The sequence below is a fragment of the Lissotriton helveticus genome, chromosome 10 (assembly GCF_964261635.1).
Source record: "Lissotriton helveticus chromosome 10, aLisHel1.1, whole genome shotgun sequence".
NCBI lineage: Eukaryota > Metazoa > Chordata > Amphibia > Caudata > Salamandridae > Lissotriton > Lissotriton helveticus.
The window spans coordinates 132,051,358-132,074,127 of NC_136071.1; the positions used below are offsets into that span (position 1 = coordinate 132,051,358).

At 45.0% G+C, this 22,770-nt stretch overlaps 1 protein-coding gene across 1 annotated transcript in view; it reads right to left on the reverse strand.

The window, feature by feature from the left end:
- The window catches only part of BAIAP3 (BAI1 associated protein 3), a 1,057,809-nt gene that overhangs the window by 109,344 nt on the left and 925,695 nt on the right, over positions 1–22,770 (reverse strand). Inside the window, exons 23-26 of the mRNA XM_078664937.1 lie at positions 9,560–9,703; positions 2,528–2,623; positions 548–763; positions 157–225 (exon numbers count right to left, since the gene is read on the reverse strand). Of these exons, the coding sequence (XP_078521063.1) occupies positions 157–225; positions 548–763; positions 2,528–2,623; positions 9,560–9,703 (525 nt within the window). The remainder of the gene's footprint in view (positions 1–156; positions 226–547; positions 764–2,527; positions 2,624–9,559; positions 9,704–22,770) is intronic.

Here is a 22,770-nt window from a genome sequence, read left to right on the forward strand (position 1 = left end):
TATGTTATTCTGAGCTTGGATATAAAAACTACAGCATGACCAGAGCACTCAATACCCTGGTGCATTTATGTTAACATCTTCATTGCAATGCAAAAATGTATAAGGAACAAAAAAATGTCCATGAGTAGAAAAGGGAGCTTAGTAAAAAACACTTACATCATCATTTTGCAGAGAGTCGGGTGACAGGCTTATGTGCTGTATGTATTTCTTTATATCCCCAATCATCTGTACAAAAAAATAAAATAAAAAATACAAGTAAGCGGCAACTCAATACCGTGGACAGCAGTTTTCACACGTTTTCAGTAAATCCTTTGAAGCCAGGAAGTCAGGCCAGGAAGAAGCCTGCACGGTGTGGTACTTAAATGAAAATCAAACATTTCCCAAACATCAGACGTATTTTGGTATTTAAACAACAATTTGTCAGGATTGATTGTGGAAGGTCTGCTAGATCGCTGACACCTCCATTTTGGTTCTATTTCGCTGTCAGATCTGATTTCTTGAGTGTTCGTCAGAGGAGCGCGCGCGCGCGTGGCAGCCCAGCGCGTACCTTTTCTGTCAGGTGCGCGATCATGTTCCTGGCCTCCCTCTGCATGTCCATGTCGATGTTCTGCAGCTGGGTGCTCAGCGCCCTCTGCACCTGCTGCTTCCCATCCGGCCCGTGCGCCACCTCCGCTGCCGTCTCCAGGGTTTTCCAGTCCGGATCCTTAAGCAGGTTGGACAGGAATTTCCGCACGTGCTCGATGTTGTTCAGGATGACGCACAGCTGAAAGCGCAAATGTGAAGTGTTAAAGTATTTTCTAGTCTTCAGGCGTAATAGTCGTTAGAAGTGACAGGCGAACACGGGCATATTAACAAGGAAGTGGCGAGAGTGGGTTAGCTCCAAAATTGCTAACACTGTGCTCCGTCACTTTAGAAACGCAGGGATGCGCTGTATTTAAAATATTATGTCACACCTCTGCGTTTTTCCCTGCGTTGGTGCTGAATTAAGCTGCCTAGTGTCAACGCAGGGTCCCTTGTACCAGAGTGCAGGGGTGCCTGCGTTGAGGGAATAATTGTTTATGTGAAGGAAGGTGTCCCTTCCTGCACATTGACAATCCAGAATGGCGATTTGCAACTCCTATGTGTGCTACATTGTGCAGTACACAGAGAAGTTGCAATTCGTCATTTTTTTTATGATTGTTTATGTGCAGGGAGGGACACCTTCCTGCACATAAACAATAATTTATGGTAATTTATGTTTCTGTGTGTGCTGCACAATGTAGCACACATAAAAACAAACAAAAACGAGGAGAAATAAAGCATTTCTCCTCGTTTCACCATTTTAAGATGAGGTTTCCTCTGGTCTTAATTTTGGAGCTGCCTCCTATTAACGCCACCCTTGTAAATAAGGGACAGTGTCAAAATCCATGGGTGTTGTCGCGGGACACCCAACGCAACACCCATTTCCTACCCTTTCCACGCTATGTCTAGCGTGAAAGGGGGCCTTAATTACAAGGCAGCGTTAAGCCACTGTAAGTGGCTCAACATCACCTTGTAAATAAGGTGAAGACCCTATCGCTACAGGAACATCGCAAAAAGTGTCATTCCTGTGGCAATTGGAGCTTGTAAATGTGTCCCACAATTTTAATGGGAAGCTCTGTGTACCATTGGTGTAATGCAAAATGATTCCCTCACCCAATCCTCAGCAGAAGTTGTCCTGGAGCTTCTCATGTTACAGATATTCATTGGTGATGGGTTGAATGGGGCCCTCCTGCAGGCCTTTGCTGGACATGGTCTAGTGTTCCAGAAATGTACTGTGTTACCAGCCACTCTCTAAGGGCTGGCTTCCACACTCACCCACACCCATCCATCACAGGCGTCACCGGTCAGGTGACCCTCCCAATAAAAGGGGCCAGGTGCACGTGCCCTGGGACAGTTACCACTGCAACTGCAGTCACAAATCATTGATACATGTCATTGTGATTTGCAATTATGAATCAGACACCCTTTTCATACCTCTTTCGTAAATGGTATGTGGAGTTGTAGTGTCCCTTTTGTGAGTCAGAAAGATTTTTTTGACTTACAAAAGGCATTTTGTTCAACCCAAAATTATCCTTTTATGGTCACAAACCCTGAGTTTTGTGGTTCTCATTGTTTACGACTGCTAAAGTGTAGCATCCATCACATCCTACGTGTGCTCTGATTGGCACTCTGAAGACCAATCTTGTAGCCTTATCAGCCTTTTTTGAGGTTGGTGGTGAACTTCTTTGGAGTTGTCCGGTACTACATATAACAATTAGGCATAAGCTAAGATTTGCATAAGCGCTCGTTGACCTGTATTGCTGGTCCAGGAAAGATGACACCTTCTTCACAGGCCATTGGTCTCTATACAAATACCCTAGATCTTTGATCTGTGACATCAGATGTGGTTACATTTCTTCAAGGTATATACAGATATGACATATACCTATATGATATAATGAACAGGAAAATATATCATGCACATCATTAAGAATAGATGATGCAGGACTTAGATCATCGCGTTTACCTTCTCGGTTCCTGTATCTTGTCCACCAGCCTGGTGATTTTTGTCAACTTTCCTCTTGATTGCTTCGGAGTATTGGATCGCGGCATTACATATATCCTGAAAAGAATTGCAAGAAAGAGCAACACTTACTACAGCGTCATGCACAGATAATGAACAATTCAATTTTGATTTCCAGTAGGATCAAGAGTGTGCCTAGTAAGAGACACACATATCTGCAAATTATAAAAGGAGCACCACCCATAACATAGAGTAATTCAATCATCAAGCTATCATGTTACTTTAAAATAAGATGGTACCTTAAAGTAGGCTCACAACTACACCACTGGACTCGGTTATCTTTCACCCCAGCATGCAGTCACACCTGTGATGTCAACATAGTTTTTTGTTGACATTTTATTATTTGTCATACAAACACACGACACATTACGATGAGGCAGCAATTAAGAGATGCACTTACATGTAGTTAAGTTCCAAACCTACATATGTATGAAGGAGCATTAGTTCCATCATGATATCCCACTGTGAGAATCTGAGTGTCTGTGTATACATCAAAGTCTCTGCCACATTATTTGTTCACCTTTCACAACAACCATTGTACCTGCTCCACCCTTTTGAGTTTTACTTATCATATATCCCCTCTATTCTGACCCACCATCTTTATTGTTGAACTAGCCTCTAAGCGGTCCTATAAATCCATGTTTCTCGCTGGATGTATGTTGTTACAACGCATGCTTTCACAACGCATGCCTTTACCACGCAGGTTTTACAATGCAAGCCGTTACAACGACTTGCGTTGGGGGGCGCTGGATAGTGGAATAGTTTAATTTACTATTCCAACTCCAGTCCCCGTGGATAGTAGGGAAGGTTTTGGATAGTAAATTAAACTATTCCCTATCCTACAGCGCCCCCTAGCGCAAGTCGTTGTAACGACTTGCGTTGTAATACCTGCGTGGTAAAGGTACTGCGTTGAAAAAGTTGCGTTGTAAATTATGTTCCCCGGTCTCGCTACCCGGGGCTGCAGGGATGCATAGTTCTCCACCTTAGTATAAGTAGCCACATCTTATAATTGAACTATGTGGTAGAAGTTATGCAGCCAAAGTAGAACCATTCTACATTTAGTTAACAGTAACATTATTGTAGAAAGGTGTCTAACATTAATTAGGATATCCTGGACATAACCCAACAGTGCCAGTAATGAGGTATTTTATATTGCTTGAGATGTCACCTCCGTTTAACCTCAAAAACCTCTGTGCTATATGTCTGCATTCAGGGACAGTGCCAAGCAAGGTGTAAGAAGTCTTCCTTGAGGATGAGACATCTCAGGTGCTTATGGCTTTGTGTGGGATTTAATCTGTGCAACCTTGCAGATATATAATATAAATAGTACAGCAAATTTGGTGTGTAGCAGCTTGGGGCTGTGCCTAGGGGTGATTAGCAGAGTCTGGTTACAGAAGCACTTGTAACACGCATCAGTAATGTCTACTCCTAGATGGGTCTCCCATCTCTTCTTGTTTTCATCAGCATGTCTGTCTTGTGTGTGTAAATCTTGCAATATAGTTCAGCAACCCAGTGTCACACATCTTTGGCTAGATGTACGAAAATTAGGAATAGCGATTTCCTAATTGTGATTTTTTGTGAATCACAATTAGGAAATCGCTGTTCCTAATAAATTAAACTCCTTGGGCCTCATTTATGAGGCTGTGCGTCACTTCTACGCCGCCGGTGCGTCACTTTTTGTGACGCACCAGTGGCATAAAAAATGTGCCTTGTTGCGCCATATTTACAAAGTGACGCATCTAGGTAGATGCGTCACTTTGTGAACCCCTGCGCCACATTATACCTGCGCCCGGTATAATGTATGCAAGGGGGGCGTATTGACGCAAGAAAGGGTAGTAGAAGTGACACAGTGAAATCTATAAGATTTCACTGCGCCACTTCTAGGATGCAAATGCCTCAATATCTTACGCCTGCCTCACAGCAGGCGTAAGACTGACGGAGGCCCTTTCACATGGGGCTTGCCCCATGTGAAAGGACGCATTGCTGGAGTTGTGTCACTTTTGTGACACACTCCAGCAATGCGTCACTCTTGTGCCATACAGATACGTCAGAGATACTGACGTATCTGTAACTCCTTGCGCAATGATGCGTCATACTGTAAATATGACGCATCATTGGTGTCGCAAGGAGGGCGCAATGAAAAGTGACGCATCACTGTTTTCATGCATCGATGCATCACTTTTCATAAATGAGGCCCCTTGAGTTTAATCTAGCCATTCGGAGTGGGTCACAAATCGAGCTACCCATGAATATTAAAGATGTAGGTCGCAATTTGTGAGCTATACGATTCAATTCCATCACGGGGATGGTGGCCTTCTGGGGTCAGCAGACCATCATGTCTGTGAGGCTTTTAAATAAGGCAATATATATGTATATATTTTTTACGCAACCAGATTTCCTTAAAGGTAAACCGGATGGGTTTAAAAAGGAAAATAATAAACGTTTGAGTTTCGTTTTTTTAGAGTAGGCATTGGTTCCTAGAACCACTGTCTTCTCTTAAAAAATATTTTCAACTATTCTCAAAGGGTAAGGGGTATCTAGGGACCCCTTCCCATTTGCGAATGGGTTACCACCAACATTGAGTTGGCGGAAAAGTGCGAATGCTTTGCAACCGAATTTCGGGCGCAAAACATTTGTACATACCAATGCGAATCGGTATTTGGAAGGGACGTCCTAAACAAGCCCCGTTCAAATAACTATTCGTAAACTCAAATTGTGATTCAGTGACAGGTACTGAATCGCAGTTTGGGGTTTGTACATTTGGAAATGCCTTTTTGCATTTGCAAACGGCCCAATGCTATGAATTGGTCTGTTTGCGATGCCAAGAAGTCTTCGTACATCTAGCACCTTGTGTTTAATCATCTGTGTAACTTGTTCTGAATCAGGTATCAGATGAGTAGTATGAAAAATGGGGTTCGCAGTGAATGGCACTGTTTGAATATGTCAACCCTTCTAGGGGGGTAGTTTCTCCCTTCCCTTTAAACGGTGACAGGCTCAAGAACATACTATATATACTATATAAGGCCCATCTGAGTTCTACCTAGCTTTCCTAGGGATCGTCCTGCCACCTTTGAACAGGCGAGCTAATTTCGGATCATTACTGATTGGAATCAAAGCTGAGTACAACTTGTTTTTCCCCAACAGTCCTTCCCATTTGAACCAAGCTAAATTTGTGGATGTGACAGAATCTATGCCTTGTCGCCTGAGAGCTACTGATTGTGAGACTCGTCTGCAACGTACTGCTGTCTATTCCGTCTTTGTGAGTGTCTGTGTGAGAAAGTCCGGGACAGGATGATACCTATGAACCGCAAAGTGGTTCTCTTCCCACATAGAAATATTGTTCTTGGTCTGGGACAGTGAACCCAAACATTATATGAGAGTGTTAGTATCTACAAGCAGATCCTAGGCTGCTACCAAACCCGACACACCGGGGACACTTGAACTATCAACAGTCAAAGAGCCACAAAAATACCTATTTACTTATTTAGTGGATTGAATATGTTGATGAATGATTTATGTTGGTGTTCAGCTCCAAAGGTATCCCTTTCTATAGGCCCAGAATGGATCACAGGGCATAAGTAAAGAATTTTAATAGGTGCGAGTTTGCATAGACAAGCTTTTGGTTGCAAGAGAGAGCACAGGCAGTACACTTGCAACTCACTCTAAAACCACCAAATTATGTCGGCAATCAATTACACCCAACATGCAGTACTGAATGAAAACAATATACCATAATATAGTTCAATCCTCTTGTAACTGTCTCTGTAGGAGATTAGGGTATGCTTCCTATGGTTACCCCCACCTTTTGCTGTGTTTCACTGGTTTTTCGACTTTAGTCTGGCTGTGGTCCTGCTAATCAGGACCACAGCCTAGCTGTTCTCTCCCTTAATTGATTGCATGTACTTTAGGTACAAAGCAGATTGGTTATTGAGTTGCCTTGTGAGCCCCTAGTATATGGTACCTTAGGTACCAAGGGCATAGGTACCCCAGAGGCCTACCAGGGGCTGAAGCATGTATTATGCCACCCCTGGGAAGCCTTCCAAAATGGCACCACAGGTCTGCACTTGCAAGCCTGGGTAAGGTGGTGTAAGCACCCCTTACTTAGATATAGTATACCTATATCTACCTATATATATATATAGAGACACATATTAACCTATAAGTCACTCCTATGGCAGGCCTTGATAATCCTGAAGGCAGAGTGCTTGGTTTTCTGTGAGAGGGTGCCCTAGCATGAGCTGAGCCCATCTGCAGCTTTCGGAATCCCTTCCTTATAGCTGTTCCATGATATAGCCATACCATATACTCTTAAGTGCATTATAATCCTCGCGGTTAATGCTAACTTTGGTTTGGCTTTATCAAAACATGTCGTGTTTGGTGTCAGATGCTTTGGAATCCTAACCCCCCCGCCAGTTCTGGCAGAGGGGGTAGAATTCCACCCTTCTAGAGGGAGAAGACATGTACACACTGGAACACCCAGAGAATGTTTAAAAGAGCCTCAGCATCACAAAATGGACGCTGCCGCCACAGACACGAGTCTAACCTCCTGCTGCTGGACGAAACTCCGACAGGGGAGGCCTGGACAATAGGTTTCCTGTCCAGTGAGGTGCCAGCACCTCCCCAGACTGGCTTTAGTGTATTAGGTCAGGGTGTGTTTCATTCAGTGAATGCTTTTCAGACACTGCCTGGGGCACACAAGGTGCTCCATGCATTTCCCAGTTCAAACCGGTTGCTGGGGCACTCAACCCCAGCTCTGGCACGAAACTGGACAAAGGGGAAGGGGTGTAACCACCCCCTCCACAGGTCCTCCATAGGTGGGACCCTAAAGTTAGTCCAACCCCTAAACTTAGTATAAGTATATGAACCCAGTCCCTAGGACTTTAGATTACCCTGGACGAAACTCTGAAGCCAAAATCTTGGACCTTCGACATTCCATATCAACTGGAAGATGGAAAAAATCTCCTCTGGGGTCTAGGAGTGAACTCTCTGTTCAAGCAGGCACCAAAGAAGCATCTTGCAAGTCTGCATTTTTGAGACTCCTGCCGGATCCAGAAGAATCTGCAACACAGGATATAGACTTCCAGACATCTCTGAGGCTGACATGAGTCCCCAGCGAAGCTGAGACCTGTAACTATCACGAGAGACGTGGGACCGGAACTCCTGGACATCCTGCAAGTTTGCAAGTGCACCTACTTCCCGAAGTTTCCGGAAGTTGTGCATTGGGCTATTTGTTGCCCTTGCCTCGAACACCTTTTGCACCGAAGCTGAGAGGCCTACACTCTACGAGTGTTCCGTCGGCCTGTTTTCTTCAGCGCAGCTTGAGGCTCCTTTGCGATCCCTAGTCCATTGGCTAGTGGGTCCCCACGAAAGACAATCCTTTATTTCTTGAGCTTTCGTGGTTGCTCCAGATGTGCTCTGACTCCCCTTCAAAGGGTGAGTCTCTCAGACCTTGCTGGTCTGCACCGAAGCCAATCTTGTCATCTTGCGTGGGTTGCAGTTGCCAAGGCTTGTTTGGTCCAATCTGGATCTCAATGCTGCAGCACTCGACATCCTTTGTGGGACAGCTCGAATCCAGCTCCTAGTTGTCGTCAATGGCTCCTGGTCCTCGTGGCTGAAGAGTCAAGCTTCACCTACTTCACCTTAAAGCACCCGACATGGGCTGGCATCTTCCTGTCACCAACCTGGTCACTGGCTAGTGACCCAGACTCTGTCCCCTCTGCTTTCAGGTTCTTCAGATCTACGATCCGCCCTTGGATCCATCGAACACTTTGCTCCTGGTCGCCTGCAGCACTTCTCTGCAGCTCTCCATAGGAATCGACGACGAAACCCGACACGAAAAGACCCCTATGCACCCGGCTTTCCTGGGTGAGGTAACACGAGTACTTCGGTGCTCCCGTGGGTCTTGACTCTCAAAGTGTCTAGTATTGAAGGGGTTCCCTCACATTCCACTCCTAAGTGTCCTAAATCTTTCATTTTGTAACTTAAACTTTCCTCATGGAAGTCTATGGTGATTCGCGGTTGTGTTTAGATACTGCAATCGTCCCCGTGGGTCTCCTGCGTCCCTACCTTGGGTGGTTCCTGGTTGCCCCAGCGGTTCTACAGGCCCTAGGCCTCACTTCTATCCCTCACATGGTTCTTATACCACTTTTTTTAGTATATCTTTTGTGAGGACCCTAGGGCAAAATGTATACTGTGCTGGTTTACTGTGTGCTATTTAAGTTCTTGTATTGTACTTTTGACTCTAGCCTCATAAAGAGACTAGAGGGGTTGTGTTTAGAATAAATACATATATTTTATATATATATATATACCTTGTGTGGTGTACTTTCATTTGATCATTCAAGAGATTATAGACTGGTAAAAGAAGCTGATTTACATTCCTTCTAGACTTAGCCTGAAGGCTGCTCTCCACAGCTACCACTAGGATAGCTTTCTATAAAGGTGTGGCGCCGCGGCCAGGGCGACTGACGCTGGAATCTGGGGATCAGGGTTCGATCCCCGGCTCCGGCGGCAGGTCAGCCCAGCACCATGTGACTCTGGGCAATAGCTCGCTTAATCTTCCCGACGGCCCCCAGCGCCTAGAGACCCTAACGGGTGATTGTGCGCTATACAAATGTGGATTATTATTAAACCTACCCTCAATAAGGGTCGTTTGGACTGGTGCACGGTGCCAACTTCTCACAGTCTCTAAAAGAGTCTATTCATGCGCCTTTCACAACTCTTTTAAGATTCCGGCCCGACATCTCCTCCCAAGCCACCTTGTTAGCACTAAACAACATGATACCCTCTTGTGTCATTTCCACTTCCCAAACAAGCATTATAATTTTATGTCTAGCTCCTCTTTTTTCAAAAGCTGCTTTCCAGGCTAAAGAACCCATACAGTGTTTTAGTTGACAGTGTAGTAAATTTAAATGGAGACTTACAAAATAGAGGCTTTAAAACTTGCAGCAAGTATATTTGCAGGTTGAAACTTACATCAGTTAGTTGAGTTAAAAAGACGAATGCTTCCGCAGAGTCCGGCCAGGCTAGTTGTATCCAGAACTCTCTTATTTGAGAGAAACAGGTTGTGATGTCAACCGCAGAGCTGCTGTGTTTGGAGACCGCGTCCACACACTCCAGCTGTTGGGAAAATCAAAAAGAATGAATAATAACCACGTCCAATCAGCTCTCAGGTCTTTGTACTCAATATTTTTCAATAAATCCCAAACCATGGAGTTCGAACACTTGAACTCATCATTCAGTGACTACCCCCCCTGGACATTTCAGTGATCCTTCCAGCCACACCCACCTGCACATCACAGGGGCATGTGGAAGATCCCAGAGTCACACATTTATACTGTTTAATTGATTTACATGCTTTCCACTTGTTGAATGATAGTGACACCATGTCATCCTAAATGCAACTATTTAAAACAAAATAAATAATGCATATATTCAATAGATAAATCACTCTTTTAGGGTCATAATTTTGTATCATATTTTGATTCATTATATGCCCCTTTGCGTATCAATGAGGGCAACAGGAACATATTTGCAAAATTGTATCTCACAATGCAAAGATTGTATGCGTTAAAAATAGCACAGATACAGTGAGCAAAGGGTCGATACTTATGGAAGGAAAACTGTCATGCTTAAATGCTCTAATCTTGGTGCAGCAGGGCGTGTGTAAGAGAAAAACACCTGACAATTAGGGCAGAGGATTGACTTTAGCCTTCCCTCTTCTATCTCTGGTACATTATGCAGATGTGCCAAGAACGTCTTTCTTTGCTGTCTTTGAGTTGCCCTCCATTGATACCTCCATTGTGCATTCACAATGACAATGGAATGGGCTATTGTGCAGTTCACAATGACAATGGAATGGGCTATTGTGCATTCACAATGACAATGGAATGGGCTTTTGTGCAGTTCACAATGGGAGGGTGTGGGAGTATCTCACAGGCACATAGTGGTACATTGGTCCCAAACTGTAATGAGTAAATGGATATATGGCCATGTGCCTGCATTCGGCATAGCTCAGCAGCAGGCGGTTCGGAAAGAATGGCGCCCTAAGGGATAATTGGCTCGGTTAATGAAAGTGCACTTGAACAACGTCTATAGTAATGCAGTATGGTTGGATGTTGGCAGCAGGTTCCTCAGTTGAAAGGCATTAATATCAACTTGTCTACCATAGTTTCAGTACTTTTACAAAAATAAATATAGACTGTGCATCAGAAGCATCGAATTATGGGCTAGATGTATGATATTATTTTGGCGTTGCAAACCTTGCGACTTGTCTGTTTGCAACTGAAAACTGATTTTTCCTATGTACTAAACCCATTTACCAAATTCCAAAAGTATTTGGGATTCAGTAAATCAGTTTAGAAATTGTTTACAAATAGCTGCTTAAGAAGGGTGTGTTGTGGGTGTTCCTTACAAACAGAAATTCAGTAGCATACTTGTTAATAGTTTGCTACCATAATCCAAGTTGTAAACTACTTAAAAGCTACAGACATCTCAAAGGAATTGGTAACCAATTCGCAAAAGGGAAGGGGTCCCAATGAGAACCATGGCCAACTCTTGAAGAAACTTAAAAAAAAAAAAGCTTTTTTTTTCAAAGCAGCCCTGCTTCCTTTAAGAAAATCCTACTGATTTAAAAAACAGAAAAGGTACTTTATTTAAAGTCACTCACAGTAATGGTTGTCAACTGTCCTAGAAGTCCACTGCCCATGTGCTTTTCCCCAGTCCAAATGAATTGCATTTTGGGAGCTACTTCATAAATATTAACGAGGTAAATCAATGGCGATCCGCTATGAGTGCATTTTTTGTGAACTGAGATATTTATGAATGAGTTGGTACACAAAAAAAATTGTAGTTGCAAAAAAAAAGGTTGCAAAGTGCGACAAGCATTTGTGACTAAAGGTACATAGTCAGGCCCTAAGCTCTTTAGATTTTAATTTAAAATATGGATTTATGCTTTTTTTAAATGTACACAGACAATTAAACCACTGTGGCTCCTCTGTTAGGTAAGTGTGGTTTTGTGTCTATGTAAATATGGTATGTTCTTTGTATCATCTCTTTTCACCTTAGTGGTCTACTCTGGGGAATGTTGTAAGGGAATGTAGAACGTTAGTTTGAAAGTGGGAAGGCGGTTGGAGGAGATGATGAGATTGAGCAATGCCTGAAGTTTCGCTACCCATGAATAAACTTTCATTATATCTTATACATTTTGGAATTGAGTCGCAATCTACTTTCATTACCACAGTAAGGAGTTTTTTTAATGCAGTAGGGAGAAACATGTTACAATGTTTTTTTTATTGATTCAACTTACATTAGTGATAAAAAAATATTGTGCGCCTACATGCCATTGTGAATCTAACCAGTTTTCATAGATTAAAAGTATATTTAATTATATATATGGGGGTGGTCATCATGTGTATGATAGTAAGGCAAAAGGTTATTGATACAAAATATCTAAATGTGTTCTGATGTTTTTGACATCTCTATCCATAATTATGGGGGATATTATCAAGAACGGCATTAAAATTGAGAATTCCAATAGAAGCCCATGTTCACACCAGAACATGGGCTTCTATGGGAATTCACAAGGGCATATTATCAAGCCCATTATCGCCGCTTTAGCAGCAGTTTCCTGCCGCTAAAGCGGCGATAATTTTAACACAGTTTCTTGATAATATAGTAAAGAGGCTACAAATGTTACGTAGACAAGCATTTCTCTGAGGGGAGCTGGGGTTTTTAACCGGTGGTAATGGTTCATTGAGCTGCTTAAGATAGATGGGGACTTTGACTTATGGGGACCAACAATAGACCACTGACGACTTCAAGTACAATAGGAGGTCCCAAGCCCTTATTAATGACAGTTGAGCCAGATTTTCCTATAAAAGGGCAGGAAACGCGAGACACTACAAGACGTGTAACCATCAGTAATGTTGGAAATAACTAAAGTGTGACAGCTGAACTGTATCATCTCCAAATGTAATACATTGCCCGATAAGCAAGGCAAAGTGACTTAAAGTCAATTCCTTTGTGCAAGGTTGCCAGGGCTGCGATTGCCGATTGATTGTTTTGAAATGTTTAACAATATTCTGGCAGAGCCCAGAGCCTTTTATTGTAATTTAGAGTCTTTTTTTCAACAGACTTGGGACTTCCTAAGTATAGGGAGTTCTCATAGACAAGTCATGAGATAACTAAGCCTTACAACACCACTCTACACGAGGGTCCATGCAGCCATCTCAATAGATTTCTCAGGGTCCTGAGAAGGCCGGAACATGTTGCTCCCAATTTTTTAGCTTGGGTTTCCATTGGAAGCTTATTGTTGAGTCAAAAGCCTAAACTCTTGACCTCCATTTTAGGGGTGGGTTGACTGCCAAGAAAGTCTGGCCAATTCATATCCATCCACCTGATGGTGTTATTTCCCACCACCATCACCACCGTCTTCTCCCCATTTAATGTAAGACTGCTTGCAGCCATCCTGTTTACTACATGCTTAAGGCAGTTATTGAGATAGATGGATGTCCGTTCAGTTTGATGAGAGAGGGAGATGATTATTTGCATATCGTTAGCATAGGATATCGAGGAGAACCCATATGCCTTTATGATCTCTGCCAATGGAAGGATGTGCAGGGTGAACAAAGTGGGGCTTAGTCAGGAACTCTGAGGTACCCCACGTTTTAGGGAATGAATTTCTGACTGTGTGGCTTCTTCAGACACTTGGGAGGTTCAATTTTGGAGGAAGGGAGTAAGCCACTTTAATGCTATTTCTGCAATGCTTGGTTTTTCCAGCCTTTTGACCAGTACAGGGTGGGAGACAGTGTCCAAGGACGCTCTCAGATGTAGTAGGTTCAGAGCAGCGAACCCACCCTGATCCAAAATAGCCCTTAGTTCTTCCATACGTGCAAGCAAGGCAGTTTCTGTGCTGCTACCTGGTCTAAATCCAGAATTTTACCGGATCCTGAAAGGAGTGAAACCGGGTGGTCGTTTTCATATGGTAGGGTGCCGGCAGATGGCTTTTTTAGTAACGGCTTAACAATGGCATGTTTCCATGCTGTTGGGACAGTCCCAGACTTTAATAAATAGTTAAATATGTCTGCCAGAATGAATGTCACTGCTTTTCCACCTTTTACCATAATATCTGTGGAGGATGTTGACACGCTGGCTGAATCAGGAGCACGCTACTTGACACGTTGCCACGTGGCAAGGGCTTACGGAGAAGCGGGGCTACCTGGTAGGAAGCTCGCTGCCACGTTACACTTTAGGTCCGATCATCACCACATTACTAAGATAGTGGATGCTCAGGGAGTCAACCACTACAAGCCACAAGAAATAGTAGAGCAGTTTAGAGGCTTCTATAGAGATTTATACACTACATGGGGGAGGCGATGCAGACGCCCTAAATGATTAGCTTGCCAATGTTGCTTGTGTGTGGTTATCAGATGGGCATCAGGAATATTTCAGTCAGCCTATAGATGAATCTGATGTTAAAGAGGTGATTCTGTCTTTGCCCAGTAAAAAGGCCCGGGACCTGACGGGCTTACAACTGAATTTTATAAACGATATGCGGACCTTCTTACCCATTACTTGCTAGAGGTGTATGCAGAGGCTCACGACTCTGGTATTCTACCTCCATCCCTCAGACAAGCTCTCATTATCACTCTTCTTAAAAAGGACAAGGCACCTATGCTATGTGAATCATATCGCCCTTTGTGACTGATCAATTTAGACGCAAAAATATTAGCGAAAATTATAGCTACTAAATTGCAACCCCTACTACCCACTATGATCTTGCCCGATCAGTCCGGCTTCGTGCCTGAACGCTCTACGTCCAATAATCTTCGTATGTTATTCACCATGTATCACATTTTAAACCCTGATCTCCCGGCCTCAGCGGTCAGGCTTGGCGCCTCTAAGGCATTTGATTCAATTGAGTGGAGTTATACGTTTAATGTCTTGAGGAGAATAGGGATCCCCAATGTTTTGCTGCGCTCGCTGCAAGTACTATATAATGACACATCGGCGAGGGTACGAGAGGGTGGCCTCACCTCTGAACCATTTCGTATAGATCAAGGCACTTGTCAAGGGTGCCCCCGTCACCCCTTCTATTTGCTATCATGAATGAGCCACTTGCCTGTATAATAGGTCATCGACAGAGACACAGACACACTGCACTTAATTTTCATCAACGACCTGTTGGCATTTCAATTTATGCAGATGACATGGTCCTTTTTAGCCGAGACCCACAGATTCATCTCTCCTCAGTACTTCGTGAATACATCAGAGTTGGCCTTTTTTCTGGACTCACGGTTAACTGGGAAAAACCAGTGGTAATTCCTCTGACGATGTGCACGCCCCCTCCCCTGATGAAATACCCTCTAATTTGGACAACGGACCCTGTCAAATATTTAGGGATTTGGGTACATCGAGATCCAGAAACAGTCATCAAGGAAAATTACAGAAGAGCGTACAACACTTTAGTGAACTAAGTGTAGAGATGGGCCCGTCTCCCACTGTCCCTTGCAGACCGCATTGCAGTAATCAAGATGGTCATTCTCCCTCGTTTTTTGTATCTCTTTTGTAATATACCAATTAGCCTAACCAAGCACGTCTTCTCTACAATTAAAACACAACTCTTGAATCTGGTGTGGGGAGGCAAACAGGCTAGGATCAGTTGGGCTACGCTGACACTTTCATATACTCGAGGAGGATTTGGGGCACCGGCTCTTTATATATATTATTTATGTGCGCAGGCCCAATATGCCTGTTATTAAATTTAAGCCACATGCCTTTACCCTGCATCTAGCAGTGGAAAATGGGGACGCACATCCCATACCTTTAACAGGGGTAATCACACACGTTCATAGACGCACACCCAAAGTAGAGATCAAAACTATTGACACTACTGTTGCGGCGTGACAGACAATTGGGAAACTAGCAGATAAGCTTCCTATTTATGCTCCGGCTCTGCCCTTGTTAGAAATGGGAATTTCTGGTTGGCGGAGGCTTGTGCCAAAGCCAGGCAGAAACCACCACTCTAGTCAGGGCAAGGGAGTTACACGCCAAAGATAACCCCTGCTCACCCCTTTGGGAGCTTGGCACGAGCAGTCAGGCTTATCCCGAGGCAATGTGTAAAGCGTTTGCACGCGCACCCAGCAACAACAACCAAGGCCCACCACAAAGGAAACTCCACACAAGGTTATATATAAAAATAGCCTTTGTGTTATACCAAACACATTAGATAATAAACACACCATTTACACTGTGCCACTGGCACGGGCGGAATTTACAGGGGATTATATACACAGGACAGGGCCACATGGACCACTGTCAGGAATAAGCACTTGGTAGAACTAGCACTTTGTAGAAATAGCACTTTGTAGGAATAGCACTTTGTAGGAATAGCACTTAGAACATGGAATAATTGTAGCACCAAATAGCAAATGCAGCACACAACCAGTAACCACTGGTAAAAGGTAGGTATACACTACGCAATCCTAACCACCTTAGGCATATATCACGCAGGGAACCATGAACTCATTAGCATAAACTATACTAGGTAAAACAACCTTCTAGGCATGAAAACACATTTAGAGGTATAGGCAAAAAGCATTGCATATTATGCATAAATCACAATAGGCAGGTAATCACATTTGCGCCAAAAATCACATAACTGACCACAGGCCAACTTGGCCTCTCAGGGGCTCACAGGCCCAATGTCCAGAATGTCTGGGCTGGCTGCGCAGGCAGCCAAAGAAGAATGCGCAACAGGCCTAAATGATGCAGCTGCCCACTAAGTGCTGGGCAGCTGGGGAACGGAGCCTGGCACCAGCGTGCCTCCTGGCTCTCCTAGGGGGCTCTCAAATAAACAATAGGGCCCAAAACAACATGGGGGCCTCGTGGGCTCTGAACCAACTGTGCCCTCAGATCAACGTGGGAGCCTTGCAGGCTCTAGATACAAAATGCCCCCGCAATTATTGAAGCCTCGTGGGCTCGAAATAACAATGCCCCCATGGAGCCTCGTGGGCCCCGGACTAAAATGCTGCCACTAACGTTGGAGCCACGGGGCTCTGAACACCAAATGCCCCTGAAACGCTGGAGCAGCCCACAACGGCGGGCCCGCTCTGGAGATGGGCCGGGTCACTCCGCTTGGGCCAGCCGCACTACGGAGCGCATGGAGCCCCCCACAAGTGGCACAACACAGCCCCACTCACCTGGACCTGTGGCGGGGGCTCCTCTTCCGGCGTTGCTTCCTGGGGCGGCTCTTCTCCTGGGCTGCGGGGCTCTCCCTTCACTCGGGGAGCCTCGCTGACAACATCACTTCTCTGACGGCCGGGACCTTCCTCGTCAGGGGGCGGGGCTCTCTCCAAGCATGGGAGCCCCGTGCTACATACAGCCCGCGCTTCACCCGGTCCCCCTCATTGGGACCGGGACTTCGTCCTGGAGCCCGCGAGGCTCGCGGACTGCTGCAGCAGTCTTCCCCACATGTTTTCTCTGGCCACACGCAGGAGCACTGGGTAGGCTTCCGCTGCTTCCTGTTGGGGCACTTCTGGGTCGCCGTGGGCAGAGCGGCAGCCCGTAGTGTTGATTTCTTTGTCGGCGGCAATCCGGGGTAGGCACCCAGTGAAATATAAAGTCCCTGGTGGGGTGGGCACCCGCGGGGGCTATATAAAAAAATAATAGGCACCACAGCACCAAGTCCCTGGTGGGGTGGGCACCCGCTAGGGATATTAACACGGCAAATGAGCGGGGTGGGCACCCGCGCCGAAAAAGAAGAAAGGGGGGATCCACACGCCGGGGGAATCCTTCAGGACGGAAATCACAAAATAGAAATACCCTTCAGGAATAAGGCTACAGCGCTCACAAGGCGCTTAGAGGCAAAAAAGTCCAGGGCAAAGTTCAGGAAAAAGCCCTTTTAGAATGCAGGAAAAGGGGGGGCAAAGGCTGGGCTCAGGGGCCAGCTCACAGGGCCCTCCAGGCAGGGAGGCAGCACCCAGTGGCGGTCCTCCTGGCGCCCAGCAGCAGCAGGCCCTCCTCAAGTTTAGGATCAGGCAGAGAACAACTTTCATGGGGTCAGAGCCCCTTGTTATACACATATTCCCTTTGTCTTAGGGTGCAGGGTGGGGGGAAAACCAGACGCAGCAGGTTCTGGAGCACTCTGTTGTGCTCAGCCCCTCTCCCCATTCACTGGACAGGCTAGGGACATCAGTCGCACCACAGGGGGCGGAGCCAGCATTGTGTAGGGAGGGCCCAGCCCTATTCAGGTCCCAGGTGCACTCCTCCCACCCATCTGGATGTAAATCTCTCTATTCACCACCGGGGCAGACCCATCCTGGCTCCTGGAGCCAGGCACTTCAGCCAGCTCCAGCCAATCACAAGCCAGACAGTCAATTCATCTGTAACCACATCCATGCTGACCAAATCCCTCTCCTGTGCTGGGCCATACTAGAACTGGGTGTGGTCATGACGAGCTCAGCTCGTCATGAGCACAGGAGCACTGTGCCTCATGACGAGGTGAGCTCGTCATGAGCATCGAAGGGGTTATTACACAGACATGGCAACTTCTAGAAGGGGCACTTCCACACTAGACACATTAATGCCGCACACATCATCCTGCAGCATTTACTCTCACGAGTCCGCACATACCAAACTCGACCCTGCACTCCCCACGCATCAGGAACTACCATGGACACACACATTCCCCATGCATTCCTATGGGAGGGCAGGCCAATCTCACCACACGCACTCAGAGTGCGCACGCACTTTACACTTGGACACAGTGTTAAAGTGCGCAGAAGCCAAAAACAACTAACACAAAGTCACATATCAAAGCAAAATGTTTAGTGGTGACCCTGTCAGAAGGGCCAAGTCCAACAGCCCTTAGCTGGACACGCAGCATTATCTGTTAGACAGGAGACTGGTCCTCTGAAATCCTTAAAGGAAGTAGGGCTCACGCATATGCGTGATCTCTACCCTGAAGGTACATACATAGATGACGGTGATTTAGGGTTCATTGCAAATCCCACCCCGCTTTTAATATATACTGGGTATCGCCTAAAGTGTGCCATCAGAAGCCACTACCCGTCCTTCCCCGCTGAGCCACCATCTCTTCACTCTCTGCAGCTTCTTATTGTGGCTCAAAAAAGTGTACCAAAAAAAAAGTGAATTACTAAACTATACAAGGCAGTACAGGAGGAGACAGTGAGAGCAGCAGATAACAGTCTTGAGCGCTGGAACTCCATTTTAGACCCCCCCAATAACTATGAAGGAATGGGAACAAATATGCACTTTGACTGGTAGACTTACGCCTAATGGAAATTTACGTATTATTCATTTCAAATTTAATCACCAGGCATATCACACTCCTATTAGACTGCATAAAATGGGACTTCGAGACTCAGATCAATGTAAAAGATGTTGGCAAAGGGAAGCAGATTTCTATCATCTCGCGTGGAGGTGTGGATCAGTCTTCAAATATTGGGAAGAGGTGCTTAACCGATTACATACTATGACGTGGTCTCTACTCCAATGCACGCCGCTCACATGTTTGCTTGTTTAAGTTCCCCAGTTGAAAGATGTGATGGGAAGATATGTTCGAATCGCCCTCCTGTTGGCCAAGAGACGGGTGGCAATAACATGGGAGAGCAGGCTTAGCCCTCGGATTTAAGGTTGGGTCAAAGAATCAGGGGCAGATTTACAAACCCCTTGCAACACTTTTGCGTCACTTTTAACATGGAAAAAGTGACGCAAAAGTGGCGCAAGGGGCTTGTAAATCTGCCCCTTAGTGTATTGCCGGGAAACCTTGGAATTACATGCTGAGGAGCTGCCGGTAACTTCTCGACCCAAGGACATTTGGGAGCCGCTGAGGCAATATCTATTGCATCAAGCGCAAAGGGAGGTCACATCACCCTGAGATATAATTGTAATGTTGTAATAATATACCATTTTGAGTAACTATATGTTAGACTACGTCATGACCTGTACACCAATGTTCAATGTGTAAGTTGGATCATATAATATAAACACAAGTCTGTTGATTGTGGTTTCTTGTTTGTATGGCCCTACGTGGCGACATATACTTTTTCTTGTCTCACTATGAAAATCCAATAAAGAGAATTAAAATAAATAAAAGTAGGAGGAGGATGTTATTAATCTTCTCTGGGAAGATTCTGATGTTGGGCTCAAATGTGCAATAATGCTCCCATTGGACATTTAATACTGTATTTTACAAGGATTTAGAGTTTAGAGCAAATAAGACAGACACCATGCAGTAAAGTATATACCAAAACAGTTTGCTCATTTGCACATTTTTTGTTCTGATGCCGATAGAGAAAGCATGGCGGCTACAGAAGACAACACATGCAGTAACATTTTTGCATGTCTGCAAATGTTCAAAAATGCCAGTATGTGCTCTTTTTTAATCTTCTTTGCCATCAAAGCCATTTTTACTTCACTTTAAATGAGGTTTAAAGTTGAAGTCACACGTGTATTCAGAGCCCCTTCTTGCACGTGCAGTTTAGGAAGTGAAAAGAGCAATAACTATCTTTCTTTTACTCGCCACTCTTTCACTCACTCTCTCACTCTCATATCAGGATTAATTCTGAAAAGAACATGCAGACAAAACAAAACGTTCCGATTATTGTACTGGTAAATGCAAATAGATTAATAATATAGGTGTAAATCTTCCACCACCCGAAGAGCAGTCTGCTTATGAATGTTCATACATTTAATAAGCTCCATATATCGTTTTCCAACAGTTTCTTAAGCAATTCCATAGTATAAACGATTAAGGAGATAAATGGAACTTAAATATAACATGCACTGTTCTCAAACTTGTGTCTGGTGCAGTAGCGGCTCTATTCCTGGCAGAGTGGCGGGATGGGGAGGGCCAAGGGGGGGGGTGAAGGACGAACAAATATAACTTACCGACCCCTTCGCCGCACCTCTGCTCTTCTGTTCTGTCGACACAAGCACAGGTTCCCAGAATCCCCTACCAAACCTGATGCTGCTCTCATGATGCTGAAACAGCGTCAGGATTGTCCTGAGCGCTAAGTATTTGCGCTTCCAGTCATACTGGGAGCCTGTGCTTGCTCTTTCAAACCCTGCATTGCAGCTGGGGCTGGAGAGAGCTTCACTGCGCCCCGGGGCGGCCTTAGGCATGTGCAAGCTGTGCACCTGCACAGGGCCACCAAACCCCAGGGGCCACCACACCAATATATATCCTTATTATAATAATCCTCTGAGGATGGATACATATTTGTGTGGCGGCCCCTGGCAGGGATTTGGCGGCGTCCGGCTCTGTTCCACTTCCAAACACCCTGACCACCCCCTCTTCACTGGCCTCCGCGCTCCTCCCCGCCCCCCTCTTCCGGGTCCCCCTACCTACGCTCCCTGCCCAGGGCCGCCATGAGCCTAGAGCCGCACCTGCTGCGCATGACGATTTGGCTGGCCTGAGACGGCTGGCCAAAATCATCATGCACAGTCAGTGACAACAGTGCCCTGCTCACCACTCCCCCTCCATGATGGCAGACCCCCCTCCATGTTTTTTGATGCTGATAGGTGGGGCAACGCTCCTCCACCATAGGGAAGGAGCGGCCACTGGTCTGGTGTTTAATCAACTCTTATGTTTATATATGCCTATGGTAAATAATTTAAATGATATTCTACTTTTTATGCAGACATGCCAACAACAGTGCTTATGATATATGTAATAGATACACAAACAGCTCAGGGGCCTAACTAATTGAAACACATTTGGCCTCCATGCTGAGTATTTCTTTTGGTGTGCATTAAGAAATATTATAGTTATGGCTACGTTAAGATTGTATTCACCTTTTTTATTAGAGTTTGATGAAACAATAGGCAATTTTAAAGCTGTGTGGAGCACTTTGGGGCTGTCATTTTGATGCTAAAACCCACATTTTACAGGGACTTTGTGAAATGTTTTCTTAAGTTCATGGGGTCCTACAATATATTTTTCATTTTTCAAGGCCCCTAGAGGCACTTTTGCGCCGCTGGAGTGTCACTTTTTTGATGGTCCTGTGGCGCAATGCGCCGCAGCATATTTACAAGGCCACGTAAAGCCACGTGCATTGCGTTTCATGGCCTGTAAATAAGTGCCCCTTTCACGCAGAACAATGCGGTGTTCCCTTGCAACACCCATGGAACCTGAAGCATTCCCAGATTTACAAGGAAATGTGAACCTGGGAATACGTCAGATCACCTAGGGTGTCGTTAGGGAGGCGCAAGAAGGAGAAAAATCCTTATTTCGCCTAGTTTTTTCTCTATGAGTGCTGCATTCAGCAGCACACATAGAAAGAGGTAAACACATCATGTGATTGTTTTTGTGCAGGAAGGTGTCCCATCCTGCACAAAAACAATAACCCCGACAACGCAGACACCCTTACACTGTATTGCAAGGGGCCTGCGTTGGCGCAAGGCAGCCCACTGTGCACTAGTGCAGGTGAAAAGGACAGGAATGAGCCGTATCTCATAGATACGATGCATTCATGCCCTTTTCTTTTGATGCAGGGCAGCACAGCAATATTCCTTGCAGCTCTGCCCTGCACCAAAACCTTTCTATTCCACTACATTTTTGTGGCAGTGATTTCTTTCTCGAGAATAGAAGTAGATGTTGATGTCCTCCCCTTCCCTAAAAATGGAATTAAATATCATATACGTTCCGCATCTGCATGAATAGTTTGTCATGCTAATTTTCAAGTGTAGCAGCAATAAATAAAGATGCAAATTCACATTTTTCGACACCAGGTATTAAGTCCGTGCAGTGAGATACAAACACAATAGCTAGGCCTTGTGAGTACGGTCCCAATTGTTTTTGTCTGTAAACTGTTCCTAAATAGACAATGTGAGACAATTAGTGTCCTTTTCTTAAGTTTGCTAAGCTGAACTGTATGAAATGAAATGTGACCTCTGCACTGTACAAATAGACTAGTAAAAAGTATGTTTATTAACACACGTTTCAAATAAGGGTCTATTGCATTACAGTTCTTAAGAAAATTAGCTTTTTACTGGGCATCATCAAACATTTGGATAATATTTTTGACAACATCCATAAGCATTTTCTAATGAAAAACAGGCATTTGCACTTGGGTAGTTTTATTGGAGATTTACCCTAAGCCAGTGGAATGAGGCTGGATTAAAAACATATTAAAGTCAAGTGTAGGCTTCAGTGTCTTAAT